Here is a 27,822-nt window from a genome sequence, read left to right as displayed (position 1 = left end):
GTTGTCTTTCCTAAAGAAAAAGAATGCCTTGTTTGAAGATTTTCAGTAACTACTTTCACTTATACATGGAAATGAAGGTTTTTTTGAAGGGGAAGGAAGAAAAACTTCAGCTGCCATGTATGCTTTAAAAACATCTTCACATACCTGTGCATGTTAGTAGTTCTCCATTCATACCTGCACTTGAGGTTTATTTGCTTTCCCTGTTGATTTAAGCTAAAAATGACTTAAATTATAGTATGTTGCACTTTATGCCTTGGTTTATCTTTCAGGCTGTAGTACTTCCATTTTATCGGGTCCTTGTTTGTTCATTTGTTTGTTTTGGAGGGGTACTGGGGATTGAACCCAGGGGAACATGACCCATGAACCACATCCCAGCTCTATTTATTTATTTGTTTGTTTGTTTGTTTATTTATATTTTGAGGTGGGGTCTTGCTAAGTTGCTTAGGGACTTGCTAAGTTGCTGAAGCTGGCTTTGAGCTTTAAATCTTCCTGCCTCAACCTCCCCAGCCAGTGGGTGTATGTCACTGCACTTGGCTAGTGCTTTTGTTTTAAATGCCCCAGTAAGGCTTAGACATGGGCTCTGTTTAAGCAGGGTTAAGTCTGAGTGAAAAGATGGCTTGTCTGGGTGGCACCTAATGTATGAAGAACGGACTTTCCTTTCTTGGGTTGATTTTTCTAAACATTAAAAAATAATCACTGGGTAATATTCCATTGTGTATATATACCACAGTTTATTTATTCATTTATTGAAAGACATTGTAGATTGATTCTATAATTTAGCTATTGTGAATTCAGCTGCTATAAGCATTGGTGTGGCTATGTCATTATAGTATGCTGGATTTTAACTCCTTTGGATATAGACCAAGGAATGGGATAGCTGAGTTGAATGGTAGTTCCATTCCAAGTTTTCTAAGGAATCTCTGTACTGCTTTCCAGAGTGATTGCACCAATTTGCAGTGCCACCAGCAGTGTATGAGTATGCTTTTTTCCCCACATCTTCACCAACACTTATTATTGCTTATATTCTTAATAATAGTCATTCTGACTGAAAGAGAATAAAATTATGGCATTTGCAGATAAATGGATGGAGTTGGAGAATATCATGTTAAGCAAAGAATATCATGCTAAGCAAAGTAAGCCAATCCCCAAAACCCAAAGGTTGAATATTCTCTCTGATAAGTGGATGCTTATCCATAATGAGGGGAGGGGGCATGAGAAGAATGGAGGAACTTTGGATTGGGCAAAAGGAAGGGATGGAGGGGATGGAACATGGGGATAGGAAAGTGATGGAATGAGATGGACATCATTACCTTAGGTACATGTTTGACTGCACAAATGGTACAACTCGGCATCCTATACAACCAGAGAAATGAAAAAAAGTTGTGCTCCATTTGTGTACAATGAAATGAAATGCATACTGCTGTCAAGTATAACTAATTAAAAAAATTAAATTCAAAAAAATTACTTGGTAACTTGGCAGTGTATTTAAAATAATTATGTTGTTTCACTAATTATAGTTCATCTGTATGTTTCTGGGAAACCTTAGTCAGGAAGATCTTTTCTTTGTATTGATCTAGAGCAGAAAATGTGCTATGATCATTCTTGTCCATCTCTCATTGATTTCCTTTAGTGCTATTTTATAAAGAAAATATTGAAACATGAGCATGTTTGTACAGCATCAATAATTGGTTTTGCTTTATAAGCATGTTATCTGCAGTTTTGAAGAATCTTTCTTTCTGAACTTCTTGGCCCTAAGAAGTTTTAAATAGTCTTGAAATTATAGGATATTAAGTATTTTTATGGATATTAAGTATTTTTCATTGCCAGTTCAACTGTAGCTTGTTGTACTATTAATTTATTATAAAGTGGCACTAGAAGAAAATGCTTTATGAAATAATATGAACACACATACTTGTCAAAGATAAAAGTCTATATGAAAAACCAATCTGCTGTGGAAGGAGACAGTCAAATAGTTTATTAGATATGTTTGGGCATTGACACCCTCTTCACAAGTAGGAAAATGTATAGAATAGATTCCAGTTTCAGTTCATAGATGCCCTGTATTATAAACTCCACACACTTTAATTTTTTTTGTCCTTTACAGGTGATATTATACCCAACTTCTAATAGCTCCAAGTCAGCTGAACTACACCGCATGATAGTTCCAAAAAATAGTCAGGACTATGACTTAAAAATCAAACTGGCAGTGCGAATGGAAAAACCACCACACATGAAGCATAGTGGGTAAGTGTGTATTTGAAAATATTTCCCATCTGTGAATTATTTTATTCATTTCACTGTATCACTTTTGTCACTTTAGTGAGAGAACCAGTGTATCAGATTTCTACATGGAGTTTTTTCAAAACTGCTGATGTATAGGTAGTTTATCTTGAAGTTTTTAGATTTATGGAAATATTATGGCTAAGTACTATGTTGTTAATGTAACTGTTTTTCTGTATACTGGCATAATGTTGATGCTCAGTTATGTTGGTGTTACACACTAGTCATAAAGAACACTGATGTACAGGGATAACTGCTGACAAGTATTCTTCACATTGTAGATACAGTAATAGTTGAAACAAGCCTGGCGTTTGAGTCCCCAGAAATGGTTAAACTTTCAGAGAATACATAAAAACTAGAAGGTGGTTCTGACATAACCCAGGAGGTTGTTCAAGTTTTGACAGGAGAGAGATGAGCGTTTGCCTGATGTGTGAGTGTAAAATAAATCAATCCTGGAAAGACTGCTGCCAATGGATAAGCAAGCTGGACAGGGACTGTCCCCTGGAGAGTGCCATGGTCTGAATCAACCTGCATCTCTGAAGAGGTCATTTTTCTCTTGTAGCTGGTGAAGGAAGAGATCTGAATTCTTGAATAAAATAAAATGAGTTTTCAAAAATTCAGATCTTTCATAGATTAACACTTCAGGATTTACTACAGCCAAATTCTAGCATAGAGGTGTTAGCCAGTAGGAAAGAATGCTACAGCTTTTCTTTTTATGGAGAGAAGCAGTTGCAGAAAGGGCTCACCTGAGTTTAGCACAGACTTAGGAGTCTCAAAGAGTACATTCCTGTCAAGACAGGTCTGCTGGCTTTGAAGCCAGATCACAAACGTTAGGACCAGGCTCATGGTTCAAAAGCTAAGGAGAATTCTTTGGATAACTCTTAGGGAAAACAAAATTGGGTGTTGTGCAAGGGGTATTCCAAATGTACATACTACCATCAGGGTGAGAATATTGCTACACTGGGATGAGGCAGTTTCAGTCTCTCGGTTTGGGGTGCAGCATGTGCAGTTTCATAACAGCTCTCAAGTAAGGGAAAAATACCTTGGACCATCACCTCTTAGAAAGGGAACAGTAATTTAGGATGCCTACATTATGGCATCTTTAATTTATCAATAAAGTCAAGTCTGTGACTCAGCCCGTAATGTAGATGGAGATCCTGGCATTTAATATTTAGAGTTCTTTCATTCATCCATCTACCTGCTCACCATTAATTTATGCAGCAGACAGTTAATGAGCAATTAATTCTTTTTGTCCTGTTTGGAACTTTTGAGATGGAATTTGAAGGAGGTAGGCAGTGGGGAGGAAGGGCATTCCAATCACATGACACAGCCCATAAAAAGGCAGGAGTCCTGGGGGAACTGTGAGCTAATGACAAGTTTTATACAATTGGCATGGAGGGCTTTGAGACTAGAGCAGCCACAAGCTCTCTAATGGACTTAGGGACTAGTAGAGTTTTGAGTTAGACATAAAAAAAGTCATGGTATGTGCCAGGAACTAGTTATTTCTCTATCATTTTTTGCTCAGTCTCTATTTCTTTTGCTGAATGGCACAATAAGAAACAGGAGTCTATCATAATGCTAAGATGGCCCTTAATCTGCCCATGACCAGTACCATGTTGAATACTTCTGGGGCTTTCAGATTGTCCCAGGAAGGAAAACAGAACATGAAACAAAGCATGGGTAAGTTTTGTAGCTTTTAATTTTAAGGGAAGAAAACCCTGCTCTAATCTATTAGTTCCTAAGTTTATAATGCTTCAGAGCAGGTGGGTCAGTACAGACCCCTTATGGATCATTTTTTAAATGATATTGATTTTATTTTTTTTTTTGCAGGGGTAGAGTGGGGTGTCACTCCATTACACCAAAAGAGATTTTGTTTTTATCACATTTCTTTGACTAACTAATGGCCTTCATAATGGCTTTGCAATTGACTTCTGCTCAAGACTACAGATCTACAGAAGAGACATGGAAGAAGATATGTCATAGTCTCTCAATTTAATCTTAACCTAAAGCTCAAGAGCTCACCAAAGGACTCAGACTAGGAATGCCTCATATTCTAGCCACATGGGCTTTTACCTTCCATTGCTAAGAGATTCTAACCAGTATTCTAGACAGTTTGTGGCACACAAAGTGAAGTCTAGAAATAAAAATTCTGTTAAGTCAATGTATTGCATAGCAAAAGTAAATTAAGAATATCATAATCCACAATTGTAGTTCAATAAAAACTATCTTAATACATTAGTACATTAGAAGTGATAGAAGTGATAATTTACCATAATTGAATGTTTTCAATGATGCAGTAATGGCAGTTGATCCTTTTAGGCAGGGAGAGTTGGAGGTGCTTTACCGCAGCATCTGCTCTGGCTTTTCCATGCCTGTGTGGTAACACTTTTTAAATATTTTGTATATGACCTCTGAACATAGCTATACATGGGAAAACATGGAGATCCTGGCATTTAATATTTAGAGTTCTTTCATTGATCCATCTACCCGTTTACCATTAATTTATGCAGCAGACAGTTAATGAGCAATTCTTCTTGTCCTGTTTGGATTTCACCCATAGCATAACTATTCATATTTTCTGCAATGCTTCTTAAATGGGTTTTAACTGAACTACATTTGAGAAAGAAAGTCAACTAACCTTTTTCTTATCAGTATGCACTCAACTACCAAGGTATAAATATATTAGGAATACCAGATTAATAACATTTTACATTGGAGCTGGATTATGTTCTGTAAATAATACATCCTATAATTAATAATTAATAGATGAATAATTAATAATTGAAAAAGAAGCTGAATTTTTAAAAAGATGTATACATATTTAAAATATGGCACATTCCTCTTAGAGGTGAGTTGTTCAGTGGATTAAACAATAACTTAGAATGTTATGGAGTTTTATCTTGACAGCACATCAGACTTTTTGGAAATCCTCTGGGACTTTAGTAGTATAAATATTCTTTTCCAATAAAATGGGCAGTGAACATTTCTCTCATATGCAGATTCTTAGCATGTATTATGTTTTGTGTGTCACTTACCTATGATCCCTGCATTGCTCCTAATATTTTTATAAGTATTATTTAACTTTCATGGGCTTCCAACTGCACTGTGAGCTTGTTAGGCCTGTTTGAAGCCGTAATGTCTCCCACAGTATGTAATTGAGGATGGATATTATTAATATGAATAACAGCAATGAAAATGATTAACCATGTGCTCCTTGCAGTTTTAAAGGGAAAAGGTGTAAATATTAGAATAAACTGCACTTAATTTTAAACTTAAAAGATTTTAAACACAATTTACAGGTAAAGGAGCATAATTTTAGTGTTAAAAAAATCTTAAATAAATTAAATGGTGTGTGGTTTTCAACTGCATTTTTTAGATGATCTATTTTTTGAAGCAGAAAGCAAAATATATCTGCTCTAAAGCTCATATTTCTGAAAACTAATCAGTTCATAAGTATACCTTATGGCTTTTTTTTTTAAGTTGGGCTAACTTCATGCAAATGAAAATGGATATTTAATTTGGGCAAAAGAAGCCTAATGATGATCCCATCCTTTTAAAACCAAACTGAGCATTGCCACAAGACATATATTAGATTCATTTATTCATTTGGAGTGTTGCATATAAAACCGATTATTGAAACTGTTAGATAAATCTGTTAAATGAATTACCAGCTAGATTTTGAATGATTATATGACTCACATCCGCCTTTCAGATTTATTTCCTGCTTTTGTGCATAGCTGAGAGATAGCGTTCTTAACAAATGGACTGTACTTTAGCATAGCCTAGTGGCTAAGTAGCAGCATTAACTTAAAATAGAAATGCTGTCCCCCTTCTTATTAAATGAAATTATTTTCCTAATTCAAAGGTTATTTTCTCAGCCAAAAGAAAGGCAAAACAAGACAGCAGTAATGAAATAAATGACTATTGTGACAAGGCTACAACTGAAAAGGAGAAAGAAGAAAACTAAATTGGCTGTCACATATGTGGCAGCTTTATGACCACAATCTATCAGAGGTCTACACACAACTAATTGGTTTTATAGGGAAAAAAAATGAATAAAAATTGTATTAATAGGTAGCTATAGAAGCATTTTTTCACACTTAGAAATTGGTAAGGTAAAATCTTAGCAAAATCGCTATCATCAATACAAATTTTTCTTTGTGTTGCAGTTATCCTGGGCATTTTATACTTTTGAATGGATAGATGTGTTTTTAAATTGTCACTAATAAAACTCTCCTTTTTAATTTACATCACAAAAGTATAAAAGTATAAAAGGCTCTCTTGCTGTAAGGGAAGGAAAGCAATTCATCTTCTGGCAGGAGAATAAGCAGGCCATTACCCCATACTTGCCCATGACCCTTGCTTGGCCAGGAAGAAGGGAAGCTGGGTATTTGGACTAGGATGCCACCCTTACACAAACTTCACACGCCTAACTTTTCAGACATCACATTGGCGCATAAAGTGAAATGACTATCCTAATAAAATTACATTATTTTGTTTCTGGTTTAAGATTGATGATCTGGCTGGGCATGATGGCATACACCTGTAATCCCAGCCACATGGTAGGCTGAGGCAGGAGGATCCAGGGTTCAAAGCCAGCCTCAGCAACTTACTAAGGACCTAAGCAACTCAGGGTGACTCGTCTCAAAATACAAAAGAAGGCTGGGGAGGGATGTGGCTTAATGGTTAAGTGTCCCCTGGGATCAATTCCCAATACCAAAAAAAAAAAAAAAAAAAGACTTATGATTTTTAACTCATTTAAGGGACAATATGATGAACAAAGGGAAGAAGAAAATATTATTATGTCTTGGTGGAAATTGTTTGGAAGGTCTCAGCCTTACAAAAAAGACAAATGTGTTCTTTTCTAGAGAAAATTGATTTCTTTCTCCCTCTCACCATCCACTCCCCCCCCCCATTGAAGATCAAACCCAAGGCTTAGAACATGCCATGCAAGTACTCAATCACCTTGTCCTGATTTCTCATTATAAACCTACCTTTAGAATGACTTTCTACCTGATTTTATCTAAAATAACTATATTTTCCATCTGACCTTCTCCTGATATCCTGCTGTCACAGAAATCCTGTGGCTCGTAGTCTTGCCAAAACTTCTGGCCACATGTTTGCTAGTTTCTTAAGTCACGATCAATTCTATTTCCAAATACAGCTTCCAAAAAATATGACTGACTGTGCTCCTCTGTAAACAGTTAAGGTAGTCATCACATTTAGAATGATAAAAAGAGTAAGTTAGAAAGTCACTTTCTTTTTCCATACGCCTTTACATTCAAGGCACTTTCTAAGATGTTAAATCATTAAGACCCATATTTTTATTTTTACTTATTAGTGCTTATTAACAAATTAGGTAATAATGGTAGAAACGTTTTCAAACAGCTCAATAGTCATTAAATGAATATTTCAACTTGTTATGCTCCCTCTGGTTGGTACTGTAATAAATGCCTGCCTTAAACTTCTCTTCTTCTTTGGGAGAGAAACATATTTACAAGCACTTCTTTTCATTTTTTTTATGCACCAAATTACCCCCGTCTCTGATACCCTTCAAATCAGACCATATATAGTCATAGATCATTTTAATTTGGGACACTTTTTTTTGTCATAGTGAAAATTATTTAGAAATAGTATATAAGATAGTGTATATTAAAATTTTATAAACAGTTCATGTGCAGAATTATAATAGAGTTTTCATTTTGTAAATCAAGGCCTTACTTTGCACTGTGTACAGATATAGTAATCCTGAGTTTAATAAAGCAAAACTCGTGGGCTTGTTTAATGACAGATCATTATGAGAGATGAAGAAAAACTTTGGACTTTATTTAATTATTGAAATTTTGTTCATTTGTGGTATATGTGACTGAATAGTGGCCAGATAAAGATAGATAGGCAATAATAGGCAGAGTGAGTTCTGTCTAGTTCAAGAGCCAAGACTTGTAGCTTTGACCTCAATTCTTTCCCTAACTTGAATAAATCGTACATCTACCTTGACCTCAGTTTTATCAGTTCCTAACAGAGACCATGGCCTGGAAAGTTTGAAAACTCCTTAGGGCCTAGAACCTTATGATTAAGTACCTCCTTTGCTCCCCCACCTCTGCATGTTCACATGCCTCTCATTCCATTGCTGTGCTGTATGTATGGAGGATTCACAGTGTTTGGGGAAAAGTGGACTATGGGAGAGCAGCATGGAGAGATATGAAAAAAAAATGAGAATTTATTTGAATCCTCTCAAGGCAAATAAAGGATGCATAAGGACTGGCATATCAGGCTAAAAAGGCTTCTATTATGTAAGATTAATTTGAAAAGTATACACTGTAGAATTCAATATAGTCTGATAGTATTAAAAACAGATGCATAGGATATTCAGAAAGGATATATCATAAAGGAAATACACTAAAAATATTCAATAAAACAATGATTGAAATATTCTTTTTTCTCTTTTCCATATCTTCTGTGATGTGGGCATATTATTTCAACAGTGAAAGATCGAAGTAATCAATCTAAGGAAAATATTTTATTTTAGTTAAGAGTAGTTAAATTTATTTCACTTAAAATATGATTTTTTTTCAAAGATAGAATTTTTTAATATTTATTTTTTAGTTTTTGGTGGACACAACATCTTTATTTTATTTTAATGTGGTGCTGAGGATTGAACCCAGTGCCCTGCGCATGCCAGGCAAACGTGCTCCAGCTTGAACCACATCCCCAGCCCCTTAAAATATGATTTTTAAGGAAATTCATTTGATTGAATCCCTTTGTATATGCTCTAGAGGACTCTTGGTAGTTGATCTTTAAAGGGTTATCAAGACTTTAGGAATGTAACACTGGGTCCAGATTCCATGGATTCAAATCTGGCCTTCATCATATAGTAGCTATGAGATCTTGGGAAAGTTATAAAGCCTCTCTGTACCTTAGTTTTCTCAAATGCAAAATGAAAATGTTAGCAGAACCATCCTCATAGACTTGTTTGAAAGTGTAATACCTTAATACACATGCTGTGCTTATTAGGAGAGTGGCTGGCTAGTACATAGTAATATGTTGTAGCTATTGATAAAACTCTAAAGAAGGCATTTTGAAATACTAAAAAAAGGAGGAAAGATAAAAATTTAAATTAAAGTAAGAAATGGCACAAAAGTATCTTTAAAACCCTCAGCCTTTGACACACCCCCTGCTCCTTTTCAAGCCCCCAGGAAGGCTGCTGCTGAGCATAGGAGGAGGCTTCCTGGGAGACCTGAGCTCCAGTCAGCTTCTGTGGCTTTCATCCTCGGCCTCCTTAGTTTACTAATCTTTAAACAATATGGGCTCCCTAACTCCTCTTTAGGTTCCTTCTAGCTATGAAACCTATTTCCTTTTATAAAAACCTTCCTTCCATCATTCCTTCATTCATTTATGTTGACAAAAATTGTATTTATCCTTACAACTTATTTTGAAACATGTATACATTACAGAATGGCAAATCCAGCTAATTTATATATGCACACGTACTTGTTTCTTGTGGTACGAACACTTAATGCGTGCTCACACTTTTTGCTATTAACTGTAATTACCATGTTTTACATGAACATCTTTCTTTTATTCTTTATTTTAAATCTAAAATTGGACTTAAGGAAACTGAGATAGAAATGTTCATACTCTTGGGCAAGATGGAAATAGTTAAATGATTTTCAAGCCAAATTGTTTAAGATCATTTCTGTCAACAAGAAGCAGGGTCCATAGTGGTAAAGTACATAGGCTTTGAGGCTGGACTTGATTGTGAAATATCCCTTTGGTTTATTTGAAAATTGTATCAGTTTTCTCAGATCTTCACTTTTCTCACCATAGTTTTTGGGTCTTGAGTAGCAAATGAGATATATTCATAAAGCACTTGACACAGTATATTTGCCACACAGTAAGTGCTCAGTTAGCTAGTAATAAGCATTATTAAATCACCAATTGTTTTTGGGAAATTTTTATTTAAATAAAATTGATTTTTAATGTACATAAAAACAAAAATTGCATACATTAGTGGGGTCCCATCATGCTTCAGTACATGTATGCATTTGTGAAATGTTTAAATCAGGCCAAGTATATCTATTTCTTCAAACATTTATTATTTCTTCATGGTGAAAATATTCAATGATAATGTTCTTCTGGTTTTAATACATCATTTGACTTTATCCTGAAAAAAACAATACTTAAAGGCAGATGAGAAAATAGAAGGGGACAAATCATAATTCCTTGAAAGTATAAAAGTTATCATCTCCATCAGGCCCCTTTGCTTAATTGTTAACGTTTAAACTTTTATTTGGCAGCTCTTTTGGTTGGAGGTGGGGAAGTTTGCTTCTCTTGGTATTTATTTTTGTACAAACGTTATTTCGGCTCCTATGTCCAATGGAAAAAAATGAACATATTATATATAAGCTTTGAAATTTGAGTTGCTGACTTTCATGATGTGTCTAAGGAATAAGCTCAGTTTCTAAAAAATATCTGGAGACTATTTCATAGCAAGTAAGATAAATAAGGTAGAAATGTACCCTTAATTTCAGACTCATACAGTCTAACTTGATTTTTAATCACGATGCTTTCAATGCATATTTTAAAAAACTAGTGGTACTTTTTGTATGCTTTAGTGCAATTGCTAGTTTAACTTTTTTTTTTTTTTTTGGCTTAAATCATTATGTCTGACTTGATCTATATACCCCTAAGCAGCATACCAAGTATGTTAGTTTTATTTTAATTTCAGGTGTTTGTTGTATATTTGTGTGTGTGTGTGTGTGTGTGTGTGCGCGCGCGCGCGCTTCATTTAAGGAGATATCAATAAGCCTGAGAAAATCACTCAATATTTAATGACTGACTTTTATTTTGCAGTTATTATAGCACCCAAGACATTGATATACTTGAATATTTGTCTGACTATATGTGCTAGTATTTTATGCAAACAGTCCCTGGGAGAGGTTAGTGTTGTTGAAATTAGGATTCTGAAGTCATTGGCCATAGCTGACTCTCCTACACAATGTGCTGCCTCCTTCCCCCACAGTATCCCCTCTCATGAGTCATTGCCCCCAGTGTTCCCTCTCATGAGTCAGTTCTCCATTAGAGGCCATCTCTATAGAAAAGCCCTTTGCACTACAAAGTCCCCTTCTATCCCTGCTGCCAATTCTCTCTGTTTTTAACTGGCTTCATTACTTTTTTAAAACTCGTCATTACTTGATGTTTTAGTCACTGACTATTATTTTGCACTAACTCCACAACTAGAATGTAATCTCCATGGCATGATCTATTAGTGATTAGCTTCTCAAATAAATGTAATTCTCATAGGGTTGGAACCTTGTCTTACAGCTACTTTTAAACCCAATATTTAGATCATTGCCTATCACTTAATAGGAGCTAAATAAGTATTTGTTGAGTGAATGAATGAATGTTTTCTAAAGAATAAGACAAAGTAAGTATTGGACTGCTCGGATATAAGCTTCAAATTATGGTACTATCTAATTGGTCTACTATAATACAAAAATTTTGGAGTGTGTTTCAAAATATTTACTGCCCCAGAAGAATTGCAGTAAGTTTCACCAGTCTATAAGTTTTATATATCTATAAATCTAAAGACTCTGTCATAAAAAATATTTTATGAATATTAAATTAAAAATCATCATTCTCTACAGTGAGGCTAACTTTAAAAAAATTTTTTTAAAGACTTGTTGCCTATGATGGAGAGAATCTAAATTTCTAATAATGTTTATTATCTATTATTTAAACCATTTCTGTGCTTCGTTATTAGACTTTAGTTGGAAGTTTTAGTGACATTTCTTATGGAAGGGAGTGTACTCCAGGGTCACTATTTTTTATTTGTTTTTTTTTTTTATTTAAACCAAAAATACCCCTGAAAACAAAATAGATGCTCAATAAATCTTAATACCTTCTCTCTCTAAAGCAATTATCTTCTGATATTAACTCAGAAAAACACATTAAGCTGCTAATTGGCTCCTAAAATATTTCCCATAGGACATGGCCTGGAATCAGAACACTGACACAAAAATAACAACATTCATCTTCACAATTGAGAAATTCAGAGTTTCCAGAACGTTCTAAAAAAAACAGTAGATGAAGACTTTGAAGGAGGCTGGGGAAAAACAAAATGGAAAACAATTAGGAGAATGAGGTAATCATCATAAGGGTGGAATGAATTGTCATGTTACAAGTAAGAATGGCAGAAAGACTTTAAGAACATGGCATGGAATAGTCCTTAATAAAATATTCCCCAGTTCTTAGATAAAAAATAACTTGCCACAGCTCTGCAGAGTGACAGATGTGGGTAGTCACTGAAGTGTTCCATGGTAGAGACAAAAGACAACAAGGAACACAGCAGAGCTCATTCAATGGATCGATTCATCAGGAGTAGAAACTCAGTCTGAATTTGTAAGCCACCTTTACTTCTTTGCTAAAGGAAATGGAGTAATAATAAACTATCACTAAAAATATTAGCAAACACTTAGTGCTAAATATGTAACAGACATAATTACGTATGACATAAAAACCACTCAGATTTTCTGATCAACATGCAAGAAAGGATCCTGGGCACAGAGATGATTTGCCTGCTATCACATAGATTGTGAGTGGCACAGCCAGGATCTGAATCATGATGCTTCATCTCCAGAGCATAAGCTCCTAAGTTTTCCATGTCATCTGATCTCTCTGAACTTATTCTTAGTTCCCTAAAATAAGTGAATATAATTTCAATCTTATCTCTATTTTCTACAGGTAACATCTACATTATACTAATGGGAATATCCCCCCTTTTTTTCTCAGTCAACAGTGGAAAATAAGTAGCCAGAAGTTTGAAACCATCACAGTGCATTTTTTTTCACAATATATAAAGAGTTAAACCAACACTTTTATTTTTTTTTATTTTCTCCCAACTGCTTGGAATAGTGTAGTACATTTCTCATTCCAAAGCAGCAGTAAAGTAGTAGACGTTTAGTTTATATTACATCTATTTTATCTGTATTTTAGCCTGAGATTTTTATTTTTTGAGGTGATATGGGAGTGACATTATTGATATAGGATTGCTCAATACAAAATATTTTTATTTTTTATTTTTTTTTATTGTTGGTCGTTCAAAACATTACATAGTTCTTAATACATCATATTTCACAGTTTGATTCAAGTGGGTTATGAACTCCCAATTTTTCCCCGTATACAGATTGCTGTATCACATCAGTTACCCTTCCATTGATTGACAAATTGCCTTTCTAGTGTCTGATGTATTCTGCTGTCTGTCCTATTCTCTACTATCCCCCCTCCCCTCCCCTCCCCTCCCCTTTTCTCTCTCTACCCCTTCTACTGTAAATCATTTCTTCGATTTGTATTATCTTGTCTTACCCCTCCTTTCCTCTTATATGTCATTTTGTATAACCCTGAGGATCGCCTTCCATTTCCATGCACTATTTTTTATTTGTAAGAATAATATATTATATAATCAATACTTACTAAATATTTAAGGCAAAAATAAAATACTCTAGATTTGAACTTTGTTCACACTGTCATTATGGAATCTATAAAAGTCATTTGCATTCTTTCTACTGTAGTGACCCCTGAGTTTTTGAAATAGTCATATTTCAAAAATTTTTTCTGCCAATTCTATTTAGTGAATGCTTTTACTTCACTTAAGTAGACAAACAAACAAACTTGATGCACATAGTTTCCCTAACAATGTAGAAGAAGGAGGAGGAGGAATAGGAAAGGAATCAGCACTGTCATCACCAGAGACTGGACCTAGTGTGGGCGAGGAGTGGAAGAGACACCCCAAAGAGCAGGCTGAGACTTCAGAAGTTCAGAGCAGAGCAGAAAGCCAACATCAGGAAGAGATGCAGGAGCCTGAGAGTTACATAAACTAGAAAACTAAAAGAAGGACATCAGTAGAAGTAAAAGAACTTGATGGACATTCTTGGCAGCAGACTTGAACTCTGACCAAGAGAGCACATGTACAATAGCTTAGGAGGCTATGGCAGAGGTCCAAGAAGAAGAAAAAGAATCTCAGGAAAAAAGTAATCAGCATAGGATAGTGTCTGAAAATACAGAAAATATAACAAAGAATCTATTTTAGAAGTAGTCACAACTTGTCTATTAGTATATTAATTCTGATATTCTTTCTGTAAAAAAAAAATAGCATATAGTCTTAAGTGTCCAAAGGGAGGAAGTCTAGCTGAATGAAGCATTGATAGCAGGAATCTCATGGCCACAGCTCCCTAGCAGACTGTATTTGAAATACCTGAAAAACATTCCAAGTGAATGATACTGGGAAAAATAGTGAAGAGAACTTTTTGAGCTGGATGGATGTGTTCTGATTATTAAAAAAAAAAGTCACATGATTGAATGCCAGTGTACATAGCATGAACAGAGAAAGCAAAGAATTCACAAGTATTAAAATCTCAATCATTTTAGGATTATTTATAAACTTAAGGATAGCACATAATTAAATAAGTATGCCTTATTCTCAGAAAAATATCAGTTTGTTAATTTATATAAAAAATGTCTTTAATTTTTTTAAATATTTATTTTTTAGTTATAATTGGACACAATATCTTTATTTTATTTATTTATTTTATGTGGTGCTGAGGATTGAACCCAGGGACTCGCACGTGCAAGGCAAGTGCTCTACCACTGAGCCACAACCCCAGCCCTAGGGCCTTCGTTTTTTTTATATAATACTTCCAAAAACAAGTTTTTATTTATTTGACAGTGGATTAGAAGGAATTATCAGGTCTCAAAAAGAGAGAACTTGATTATCAGCTATTTTCACCTTTGTGAAACTGGCAGCCTTAGCATTTCTGCCAGTTAGAGAGATGTTCAAGTTTATCTTTAATGTTCCTCTTCACCCATTAGTAATAATACCTCTCTGTTTCTTTCTCTCCTGTATTCCACAATGAAATTTCTTTTTGTTTCTACTGCCAGTCCTAATTCAATCTCTATTATAACAACAGCTGAAAGCCTGTTTCAGTAACTTCCATTCAGAAATTTAGGAACACTATTTATACCTCTTCCAAAAACTGTGTGTGTTTCCCCATTGAATATGGAATTGGATTCAAATTTCTTAAACTAACATTGAAATTCTTCAAAAATCTGGTCCCATTTCATCTTTCCAGCCTTTTCTGCCTTCCACACCCAACATTAAATCCAAGATATCAGCCAAATTGATAAACTCATATATCCAGAAAATGCTTTTACTAACACATCCCTGTTTCTTCTTTCTTCTACTCTTTGGGCTTAAAAACAAAACAAAACAAAACAATCTGGCACCAGGTTACATGTTTTCTCACATTAGCATAGATGTGCCAAGAAACTAGTTTATTTCTTGAGGATTAATCTAATCTTCCTTCATGAGTTAACTGCAAGCCACTTCCTGCCCCTTCCCCTGGTTTGAGAAAACTGAGTCCATTTTATACAATAGTCTCTGCCTCAAGGACACCATCAGCTTTACTAGAGCACAATGTACAAGATAGATTTGAATTGCACAGTGGGGCAGAAGCCCTCTACTAGGCACTCTCCTCAATTCTAGTAGCTGGCCTTCTCATCTCCACCTCTATCATCTCCAGTACCCAGGCCCCTGGTTTTTTCCCTTCCTGGCTGCCTTGAACTTCCCATATATAAAATTTTGATTACGTCAAAATTTTGCTATCAAAATTACTGGTTTAGAAAGTTATTTTCTTTATACAAGTGTTAGTCCAAACTTCTAAATGGACCCAATAAATGAGCTCTGTAAATCAATGCATTTTGCCCTGTACCTGTGTTATCCCCTCCAACTGTATGCTTGGCCGTGTGACCTACTTTGGCCCCTGGGAGGGTGCCATACTTGGCAGAAGCATAGACTTGAGAAAGCACTTGTGTGCCTCACATACCTCTTGTTGAATTCCTTCATCACAAGGCGACAGGCTACATCCCTAGAGAAGCAGAAGTATATCAGCCCTGTTGTCCTGACCCGAGACTCAGCTCAGGTCACAAAACTGTGCAGCCTGCTGTAGGCTAATGAGACCCACTAAATGATCATTTTTCCAAGTCACTAAATTTCTCTTGAATATGTATCTAGGATAATTTCTGAGTTGAGAATGTGAATGTTTATGATACTGCAGCTTTCCAAGTTTACCAATTGTTATACAATATATGCTTCCTTCTGTAAATTCCTTTTATCCTCTTTTTTGCCTTTTCCTTATATCACCTTGATACTTAAATTTTCATGTACATATTTCTACAGAGGAGAAGATTTCTTTTATCACACATTGTAAAATTTGTGGCTAACACCCTTGTAACAAAAGAGATTAATAAGAGAAAAGCATACAGGTTTATTAAATATGTTTTACATGACAAGCCATCAGGAGTGGAGACCAAAGAAACTGGAAGTTTTTATGGACAGTCATACAAATTATGATTGGAGGAGAAAACAGTGTGACCTAAAGGCAATAAGCTGGAGTGAAACTTAGCAAAGCCTATTTGTTCTTATTCTTCTGTGTGTCTTTAGAGATCGGGGGTACTTACTTCAAGTATAAGGAAGATACTTTGGATTATAGGTTTTATGACCTACTTTGGAGGAAGTTCAGTGAATTCTTTTATGGCTTGCTTCAGAAGAGAAGCTGGAGGGGAGGGGAGAGTCACATTCCTGCCTCTGTTATTTATTCAGTGCCAAGGTGTTTGTTGTATTTGGGGGTAGCATGTCTTGAACCCATCTTGGCCAGTTACAGTAGTTTCCCCTAAAGGCAATAATCCTACTGTTTATATGGCATTACTTTGTTCACAGGCTTTCGAACACGGTAGATACAAGTTATTGATTGATGGTTGCTTCTTACATACTTTTAAATTAAGAGACAAAATGAAAATTCCTTGCTACCCACCATGTTTCCATCTCAGGCTGACTCAGGCATCCCAAGTCTGTGCTCCCAGAAACTGGGAATGCACTCTATTATAGAATAATGGCCATCCACACCCTTGTTTCTCTGGGTAAAATTAACCCCTTGTTGGCTGGAGCTTATTGCTCACCATCAACAAACCAAGTAGTGAATGCATGCTTGGTTTCACCAAATAATTATTCACAAGTATTTGTCAATCACTATTGATAACTTTGAATGAATAAATAATTGAACTTTATTATAAAGGTGGTGATACTTAAAAGGAGATGTCAGTCAGAAGAGACATGCATTCCAGTAAAGAATTGTTTCCCCCACTGAAACAGAACAGCTGCTGACTTAATAACATTGTTTATAAGATGAAGAAAGCTGTAAAATGGAAAACACTTAAATTGTAAAAGCAACATAATCCAGAATATGGTATATGACAGGTATCAACTGTTTCTTCCATGCATTTGGCATACATATAGAGAAAAAATATAAGTAGCACATATAATCCATTTTAACTGGTAATTAGAGAGTGTTGCCAAGAAAGTATGATACCTGTATTTGCAACCCCCCCAAAAAAAGTTAGAAAACTTGTTTTCACTTACTTTAATTTTCTTAAGAGTGTTAAGATGTCCATGTACAAGAATGTTGCCCAAGTCATTTGGGTGTAATTTTCATTGGTCATTCTAGGAAGTAAAAGAGCAAGGATACAATGAGTATTTGAAAACAGGAACTGAAAAATAATGTTTCTATTGGTTGTCACTTTAAGAACAATTTGTGTTTATCAGTGTTCATTAAACTAAGCAAATATGGGACATATGTAAGAAAGATAAAAAGAACTCAGCCACTCTTATGTGAAATACTGTAGAAAGAAGGCTGGTGGAACCTGATGATGAGATAGATTCCTGGCCTGTAGACCACGATGCATGCACAGACTCACTCATTGAACAGAGTGAATGGGAGCACAACATGGAAGTGAGACAGCCAGGATGTTTTTAGTCAGCTTTTTCAACACTGTGACTATGTGTTATTCCCTTAAAAATCTAACCCTTAGACTTACTAAATAGCAACCAGCACAAGTATAGAGGAGGAAAAATTTATTGAATGTCTCATGATTTCAGAGGTTTCAATTCATAGGCAGGTGTTTCTATTCCTCGGGCTTGAAGTGAAGCTGAACATCATGAAGGAAGAGTGTGGCAGAGGGAAGCAGCTCACAAGGTGATCAGAAAGCGGAGATAAAGAGACTCCACTCTCCAGATACAAAATATATATCCCATAGCCATGCCCACCATGAACCACTTCCTCTAGCCACACCCCACTTGCCTCCAGTCACCGCTTACTTAATCCCATCAAGGATCAATTCACTGATTAGGTTAAGACTATAACCCAACCATTTCTCCCTCAAACTTTCTTGCATTGTGTCACACGTGAGCTTTTGGGGGACACCTCACATCCATACCATAACATAATAATACAGGAAAGCCAATGATAAGATTGAGACTACTGAAAGAATATGAATAAATTTATGATTCTTACAATACTTTAGCCACACAATCATGAGCATCTTACAGAACCTGTTTCCACCTTCCAGTTTTGCACTTAGTTATAACTAACCATGTGTTATTCCCCCCAAAATCTAACCCTTAGACTTACTAAATACTGTATCTGAGAGAAAAGAGGTATGCTTGTGCTGAAATATGTGAATAATTCTTTAAATGAATTGGAAAATAATTAAAACTTACAAAAGTACTTAGTAGTATAGCTTCATTGAAGTGCCTGGAATGTGCAACCTGAGTGCCTAATGTTAGCTTTATCTAGCTGGGTGATTCTAAGGCAAGTTCCTAAAACTTTCCTGTGCCTTACTTCTTCATCTGAAAAATGAAATATGCTAATCACCTGTTTCAAAAGATGCTATAAGAGTGAAGTGAGTCAATATCACTGAAGTGCCTAAAACCTTGCTAGCTATAGATACAAAATATATACTACTATAAGATTACTGATAAATTTATGACTTTTACATCAATTTAAAATAAACTGATTTATAAATGAACACCATGTTTCAATTTTATATTACTCCTGTATTTTCCATGTAACATTGAGATGTTTTCTTAGTACAGTAGTAATACATATTTCATTAAAACTAGAATTATCAGAGAAGCATCAAAAAAGTCATCTGATAATACCACTTTAAAAATATACTTAGATACATGAGTTAACTTTTGTGATTATATATCAACAGAGAATACAGAAAGTTAAAAATGCATCTCTTCTTTTCCTCCATCCTCACCTGCAGTATCAACAATTTGTCCATATATCTTTGTTTCTCTGCATACGTCTTTGTTATATTAATATATTCACTTTACAGTAATTTTAGATGATTCATATTTTTAGCACTGATTTTTCTGCCAGCATTAAGCACCCTCTATTTATTGTTCTGATCATTAAAGTCATATCATGAATAAATGGGTTAAAAATTATTTCCTAATTAAAATTATCCCTACAACTTGCACTTATACAAACTCAATTGGTTATAATAAGTCAAGTAATATGAAAAATTGAACTTTGTGATACAGAGCACAAATTGCTTTAATGATGGATAGGTAATATGAGTAGAATGAAAAATTCACTAGATAGGAAGGAGAAAGTGTTTACCCTGATACCAAATATTCAGTGAATTGATTATAACTACAATCTTGCCTTTAATGTTTCCCATGGTAATTGTCAGGAAGAGGTATGAAGAATCGTGGGACCTTAATAATATGCCTTGCCATTTTAATTGCTAAGAGAAGCAAGAGAATCTTAATTGCCAGGAGACACATCACTAATTAAAGTGTCATTCTATATTCATTCTGAAATAATTAGTTTGAATATTTGTAAGAGCTGAGATATAAATTTAGTTCCAAATTCAGGAACATACCCATAACAGAGTTTGTTAAAATGATTTATGGTTAAAAAAGGTTAACAATCATAAAATTTTAAATGTTTCTTTAATTTGATACAATTGAATTTTTATTGGATTATTAAACTTGAAAGAATGAGTTCACAACATTTTAAAACTTAGTTGTTTTAAAATTGCTATAATACTAAGTTATATTCCTAAACTGCTTTCAGATTTCTGGGGTAGTTTTTTTCCCATTATTTTGTTTCTGCATTTATCACAATTTGGGAAAATCTTTTGCAAATAAAAATGTCAACATATGTTTACAATGTAATGTATAAATTACAAGTTTTGTTAATACTACATGACAACTTTTGTAAATATAGTCATGATTTAGGAAATCTTAAAATTCTAGGTTAATATCAAATATTTACTAAAATTAATGAAAAGGACATCTACTTGAAAGGCTTTAAACTTATGAAAAAAGTAAAGAAATCAATTGCAATGTTTGAAATGTTTTGAATACACAGTTAACTAAAACCATTATTTCATGTTTCCTCAAAATTAAGGACATATTGATAAAAGTGAAAGCATGAAAATTGAAAAAAAGAAAAAACTTTTCCATTGTGCAATCATTGCATGAAATTGATGTCATGCCTCATAACTGGCCCATGGTTTTAAGATTTACATTTAACTGTTTCAAACTTTAAAACACCCCAGTTTTTCTCCCGTATAACTTGTTGCACACCTGTATTTGTTAGGAGGCTATTGATAAGTTTGTCTTGTTGCCTTATTTGTTTCTCTAGGTTTGGGGCACAGAAAATTAAATGTTCACATCCTCATTTCATCTCACACTAGTATGAGCCTCACTTTTGTTTTCCTCTTTAACCATTTCATTCCTGGTCTCATCTTTTGTTCCACTCCTGCCTACATAAATGTCCACTCTGAACTGTGTAATGTGCTTTTGAATGTCATATGTTCTGATAAAATATTTGGAATTCCTAATTTAAATAAATGTATTTTGCTATAGAAACTCAATTACTTAATTTTGTTTCTGGTGCTAATAACCTAGGATTTCCTCTAAGGTCTTGTTATTCTCCTTTGCTCTCAAATAAAGGTTGAGAAAATTAGAGTAAGACTTTTACAATAGAATTTTTATTAAGACTATAACCCAATCATTTAAAGTTGCAAAAGTTCCCAGGGAGCATAAGTTACTTGCACTGATATTAGGCTCAACCTGCCTATAAAACAAGATCTTTAATTTGTTTAAAAACTTTTAAAAAAAATTTTAGTTGTAGTTGGACACAATATATTTATTTTTATTTATTTTTTTATGTGGTGCTGAGGATCAAACTTAGTGGCTTGTGCGTAGGAGGCAAGCACTCTACCACTGAGCCATAACTCCAGCCCATTGCTTAAAAGCTTACTAAAAAGTTTTAAGTGCATTTAAGTTATTTTCATAAGTAGTACAATGATAATTTCCTCAATTATACCTGTGGATAGGTATCAATAAGATATTTCTAACATTTTTGCCATTTCTGTAAAAGTCATATGAATATACTAGAAAGCTGCTTTTACTTTTTAAAATAAAACAGATATTCATTACCTGTTGGATGATTACCTTTTTAGAGTACTACTATTTAGCAATCTCATGCAACATACGACTTCTTATATCTATACATCAAAATAAAGCAAAGTAATTGCTTAAAATATATTTGAAGTACCTAGAACTTTAAATCTTATAATCATTTTTGATAGGTACTATGATATAAATTTACAGAATAAAATATTAATGTATAAATAGGTTAAGGAATTTTCCCAAAGTAATCTATCTAGTAAGTGACCATGATTAGAATTTAAGTTTGTCTGATTCCAGAGTTTGTTCTTTAAGCCACTACCTAGTCATTCAGTGTACTATTCTCCCCCCATTATCACAGTAGGAATTAACAGTAATCCAGGGCTGCCAATGGCCAACCACACCAAATGCTTTGTGAAGTGGTTTGGTATAAATCCATGAGAGGTGAAATAGGATTATGTGATTCCAAAATGTATTTTTAAATGCTTTGCTTTCAAAACATATTTGCAGCCAAATTTGGTCCATAAGGTCATCATTTTTCATCTCTTGATTGACAGAAACTACCTCTCCCTATAATTATCTTTGCATAATTTTGGAGACTCTATTAGTTGCCACGTACTGAGAAATAGTATTTGTTTTTTAATGAGTAGGGAACTTAGTCACATTAAAATTGAAACTAATTTTACTAAAATAAGAAAATGAGAGGAATGAAAAAGTAATGAACTTTTTAAAAACCTTCTTTGTGCTCTTTATTAAAGTAATGAAGTCCCCATCGCTGTACACTATTAATACTCTGCCACCTAATCAAATGATCTTTCTGTGGTCTCATCTATGGTTATCTGACACTGAGGTTTTTGAGGCATGATCCTATTAGTTATTCAATAACTACTTTTCAAACTCTAAATAGTAGGATATTGATTTAAGATAAAAATTTGGCATTAGTCTGACATTTATTCCTCATCTCAGAATTCTATCAGTCTCTAGTATGATGAATATTTTAATTCATGAATACATCTTAATCTTAGGGCTTTGTGTGAATTATATAAAAAGCAAATGTGCGTGCGTAATGTCTTTCAGACAAGTGAATAAAGCTGATCCCCTCTGTGGTCTTACTTTGCCAAAATATCATTGAGATGCTGTGTAAGTCATTGTTGAAAAGTAGACTTAGTTTAAAAGCTTAGAATATTTTGAGGTAACCAGTACAGAGCATTTACCTTAATACAAAAGCAAATGATTTTGATTGCTTAAATGTAAGATTCAGAAACAAAATCCCTCCTGATTAGATAAGAATCAAAATCATTCCTTTAAAAGAATAAATAGAATTTAGATCAGCAAATGCTCAAATTCTTAAATCAGTGGCAAATTAGGTAACACCCTGGGCTGGAGATGTGAATATTATATAATGAGGATAATAAAGGAGTTGAATGTAATGTGCCTTGGGTGCATGTTAGTAGCTAATTCCAATATGAATACTTTCCAATCATTTGTCGGCTCAGATGCATGCAGTCCGCTAAATGGAAATCTTGGACGTTCTCTCATACACCCCATTATTTGTAATTGAACACCTGATTTCTATCATGCAACAAATTAACATCTGCACTGGATCTGTCTTTTATGCATATGGATACACTGATTAGAATTTTGCAGATAGGCAGATACTTGAAAACAAAAAGACAACATTGTGAAACACTTCCAGCCATAATTTTTGATTACATATTGAGAATCGTTTAATTATCTTACTCCATTTAATTAGCCCTTCTACTTAGGTCAATTGCTTTTTTTATTAACATGACATGTTAGCAATTTGTTAATTGGCATAAAATAACATGAGACTTTACTGGGTATTTCGTATGAGAAATACATGTGCATAAGCAAGCTAAAGAAAACACAGAAAAGGTAAATGGATTCATTAGCCCCCTTACAGCATTTGCCAGTGCCACTGATTGGTGCCACCAAATTCTGTGTTTCTGCCCCTTTAAAGTTCCATCCTCCTATTATGCAGAATGAACTGTCCACATGAGTGGCTACAAAAATTTGAGTCCATTGGGATAAATTTAAAATAGAAAAGCCTTTTCTGAAATTAAAAGAATGATGAAAAGTGAAGAAACAGACATATAAATGCTAATTGTGGAAGGGCGATAGATACATCCATGCAGGTAAGAGAATTAATTTTTAAAAAAAAAGATTCAATCAATATCAAGCCTCTGAACTCCAAGCTTCTTTACCAGTGTTTTATATTATAAATTGTTTCTTATATATCAATAAAGATATTATTGATTATACCTAAAAAGAACATTTTATCTTCTTCCAAAAACTTCCTTTAGGATCTGATACAAATAGACTACTGTCAGCATCCTGTATTGGGGAGGGGGTAGTTAGCCATGGCAAATTTAGCCCCTCGGCCTTATTTTCAATTACTTAAGTACAAATCATTTCTTGAACCCTAAGTGAATTATTGTAATATTATCAAAAATTTGAGGAACTACATGATGAAGAACGTACAATAACAGTGGTTTCTTTGCTAGTCTTTACATTCCACTTTATTATAAATAAGATTTGTTGTTTCTTTATATCAGTGTAGAATTTATGAGTTAAAAGAGATTTGGGGATTTCTTGACCCAATGTGTATGTTTTACAAATAAAAGATTAAGTGAAAGACTTATGGGCCTTTATAAAAATATTTATGGAGGGCAAAGGGCATTTAATTATTTAACCTTTGCTGAAAATATTCAGTTTGAACATTTTAACAAATGCAGAGATACATTTACATGTCCCAGTCCTCTGAGAATTATTTTCCTTCTTGTTAGTAATGTTTTCATCCACTTGGGGGCACTAGGAGCAAATTTAAGAACATAAAGAGAAAAAAAAATTTTCTTGATTTATTTCAGTGAGAAGAATTATTCATATCCTATCGGGAAATCTAATTACATACTTTTAGATAAAATACTTTTGAAATGCATAAAGATGGCTCAGGTTTTTTCATTTTTGTTTAAGTATAAGCATAGAGTAAAATATTGGTTCTCAAAGTGTAACCACTGGATCAGAAGCCTCACTTGAGAACCAATTAGTCATGCAGGGTCTCAGGTCTGGTTGCTGAACCAGAGACTCTGGGAGTAGGACCCAGCAATCTGCATTTTTACAAGCTTTCCATGTAAGATTTTGTTGCTTATTGACATTTAAGAACCACTAAATGAGCAAAAATACTCTTTTGTTTCCAACTGTTGAGAAATTTATCGGGGGTTAGCTTATAAAATATGTTTGCAATTTTGTGAAAATTCATTTCTTAGGAGAAGCTCTATGTTAACAAAAAATAAGTTAACTGAAGACTTACGCTATTTTTTTGTTGTTGTTCATGATCATACAACTGGGCTTATGAGTTAGAACTATTAATTGATTAGTCACTTTTATTCCCATCTCCCCCACCTTCCAAAAAAATCTAATCAGATAAAAAAAATTGGATAAATTATTTGTTTTATATTAGGTAGATAAATCAGCCAGTTCCTATAATTTCTTAACTTTAACCATTGTGATAATATCAGAGACATGGTCTAGATTGCATGATAATGTTGCTAGCAATATTTTTAACATCTCTATAATTATGAAAATGAAGTAATGTGCACCAGGTAATATAATCCTTTGGATAATCCTTTCAAACAATTAGGAAACCAATAATTGCCTCCTTTAACCATTAGGAAAAACTGAAACTCAACTGAGACCAGATTTAGGACTTTTTTAATCTCTAAGTATAATATTAGTGTAGTGACTACACTCATTCTTTTTTTTAAATAAATCATCAATTTGGTTGCTCTGTTCTTAAGAACTAGTTGAATCTACAAGAAGAAAGTACCCCTTATCTTTAGAAAAGTCCAGACCACTGGTTTTAGAAGGAGAACCTTCTAGAAATCTAGATGACTGGACTGTGAGGCTAGAATTTGAATTCTGAGCTTCCTTCCACACCAGGGATTCTCTCACACCCTTCTTAACACTCTGCCAGGCCTCAGACAGCCTTACTTCCTCCTTGTTGTCTTTCTTTTCTGTTGGACCCTCGATTCTTTTGGGGTACTTTAAGTAGTGTAGAACTTCTAAAAATCTTTATGCTGAGGGAGAGTAAAATGAGAAAATAATCACAGAGAATAGAAGAAACTACCAGTTAAGCTCGCTATCATACTGGTGGATTCTGAGCTGTTTGTCTACACTGTGTGATACTGCCTCCTCCTTTCAAGACCTGAGGTGACACCTCATGAAGTTTCTCTACTGTAGTACTCTTAAACTTTTTTTCCAAATAAAGATCCTTAACTCTCACCACCAGGGAACTACCTTTTGCCTATGCCAATGATTTTTCATTCACAACCTATCTATCTAGCACAGAATGTGACTGGCCCCAGTATGCAAGGAATGGTTTGGATCTCAGCTCAAAACTACCTTCACCATTGATACAGGAAGCCACCTGAAAGAGAAAGGTTCATATGTAAGTAGTAACAAAAGACTGACCCTTTATAATTAACTATAATGATAAAGTGAGTCTTATAGCAAAGTCAAAAAGTATAGCTAGCCAATGAATATTGCTAATTAATACTTACAGATTCTTTGATTTATAATATTAAAATATCAGAGGTAATTATAATATGCATTTATTGTTGTATGTAGCATTAAATGGTACCACTCTGATAATATTATTACAGTAACTTCAATAAGGCATGTAAAGAACAAAACACAATGCTTGGAATTTTGTAAATTCATTTTTTATAATTAACTTGTTGTAAGGAGAACATTGACAATGAAATGCACTGGGAATGGTTAAGAGTATTGGTGCAGTATGTATATATCATGACAGATATTAATTAACATAGTCTATAATCCCCCCTTTGCTACTTGTGTCTGCTTTCAGGTAGAGTAAAGCTTAATTTTCTTGAATGCTAGTGCAATAAGGTTACCTTAAGTCTAGCTGGAAGCTTTTTTATTTCTAACTTGAGTGTTAATTTTTTTAATTTACTAGAATTTTTATTGCTTTTCAAAATAAAGCTCATAAGTATATGGACTAAGAAGGATAATTTACTCACCTATATTCATCTGTCTAAAACTCTCTCCCTCCTAAAACTCCCATGATAATTTATCTTTACTTTTCATAATTGTCTCCTACCTTATATTGATTATTTATGAGGAGCTTATGTTCTGTTCTCCATTGCATAGTGTAAATAGTAAATTAATCAATTATCACTAAATAGCACTAACTCCGAGCTAGGTCTTGCATTATCTGAAGTAAGTTTGTTTTCTTGGTTATTTTTCTCCAAGCATAGGGCAAAGGGGAAAGAAATGAGAAACCTTTGGTGAGATGAAAATTATTTGGTTTCTAGTTAATTGCCATTTCAGTGTAATTATTGTTAACTTTCTAATAATTCACGCATCATATTGAAAAGCAGATAGAAATGTGCTAACAGCTTAATCAGACTCTCTACTTACATATGAAATTTTGACAAGGATTTTGACAGAAGTTTTCATTTTGTTTTCCTAGGGAAGAATAACATACGTTCTTGATGGAAACTGGACATACTGCATTTCTTTTCAGTTCTACTGGTTAGGTTGTGCTACCATAAAGAGGTGGAGGAAAGAGAGCTGGGGATGTAGCTCAGTGGCAGAGTGCTTGCCTAGTATGATCAAACCCAGGTTTGATTTCCAGTACCACCAAAAAAAAAAAAAAAAAAAGAGGGAGGAGAGGCAAAAGATATTTAGGGTCCATGATCTTCTCAAGACTGATTTTACCCACTGTATTTTGTTGTTGTGAGAAAAATCTAGAATCACCATTAGACTTTAATTATTTTCTATTGTGTATATATTCACACACAGAGATATATATACACATACACATTATATATACACATATATAGATATATAAATGGATATATATATATGATAGAATAATGCTATGCTTTACTTCTTTTTCTCAACTGTATTTTAGTTATTGTTAATGCTTGGTGCTGGGGATTGAATCAGGGCCTCACACATGTTAAGCAGCTGCAACCCCAGCCTCTGAATTATGTGTGTCCTGCTTTTTTTATATATATCCATGTCAGCCTATGAATGTGTAACTGTAAAATGATTCCATTAAGAAAAAAAATATTGTGTTATTTGAACTCATGTATATTAGAATTATTTGGGGACAAGTTACAGCTTCCTTATGTTGACATGTGCCTTAAAAGAAAAGGAGCAGATTTTGTTCCAAA

The 27,822-nt window shown here is 34.1% G+C and overlaps 1 protein-coding gene across 4 annotated transcripts in view; it reads left to right on the top strand.

The window, feature by feature from the left end:
• Cadps2 (calcium dependent secretion activator 2) overlaps positions 1 to 27,822 on the top strand; it is a 512,216-nt gene that overhangs the window by 288,043 nt on the left and 196,351 nt on the right. For all 4 annotated transcript variants that reach the window (XM_026388720.2, XM_026388719.2, XM_026388718.2 and 1 more), the window contains exon 8: positions 2,105 to 2,244. In XM_026388720.2, the coding sequence (XP_026244505.1) occupies positions 2,105 to 2,244 (140 nt within the window). The remainder of the gene's footprint in view (positions 1 to 2,104; positions 2,245 to 27,822) is intronic.

Source organism: Urocitellus parryii, chromosome 3, assembly GCF_045843805.1.
Source record: "Urocitellus parryii isolate mUroPar1 chromosome 3, mUroPar1.hap1, whole genome shotgun sequence".
NCBI classification, from domain to species: Eukaryota; Metazoa; Chordata; class Mammalia; order Rodentia; family Sciuridae; genus Urocitellus; species Urocitellus parryii.
The sequence above is the reverse complement of the archived record's forward strand: the minus strand, read 5'-3'. Positions and strand labels throughout refer to the sequence as shown.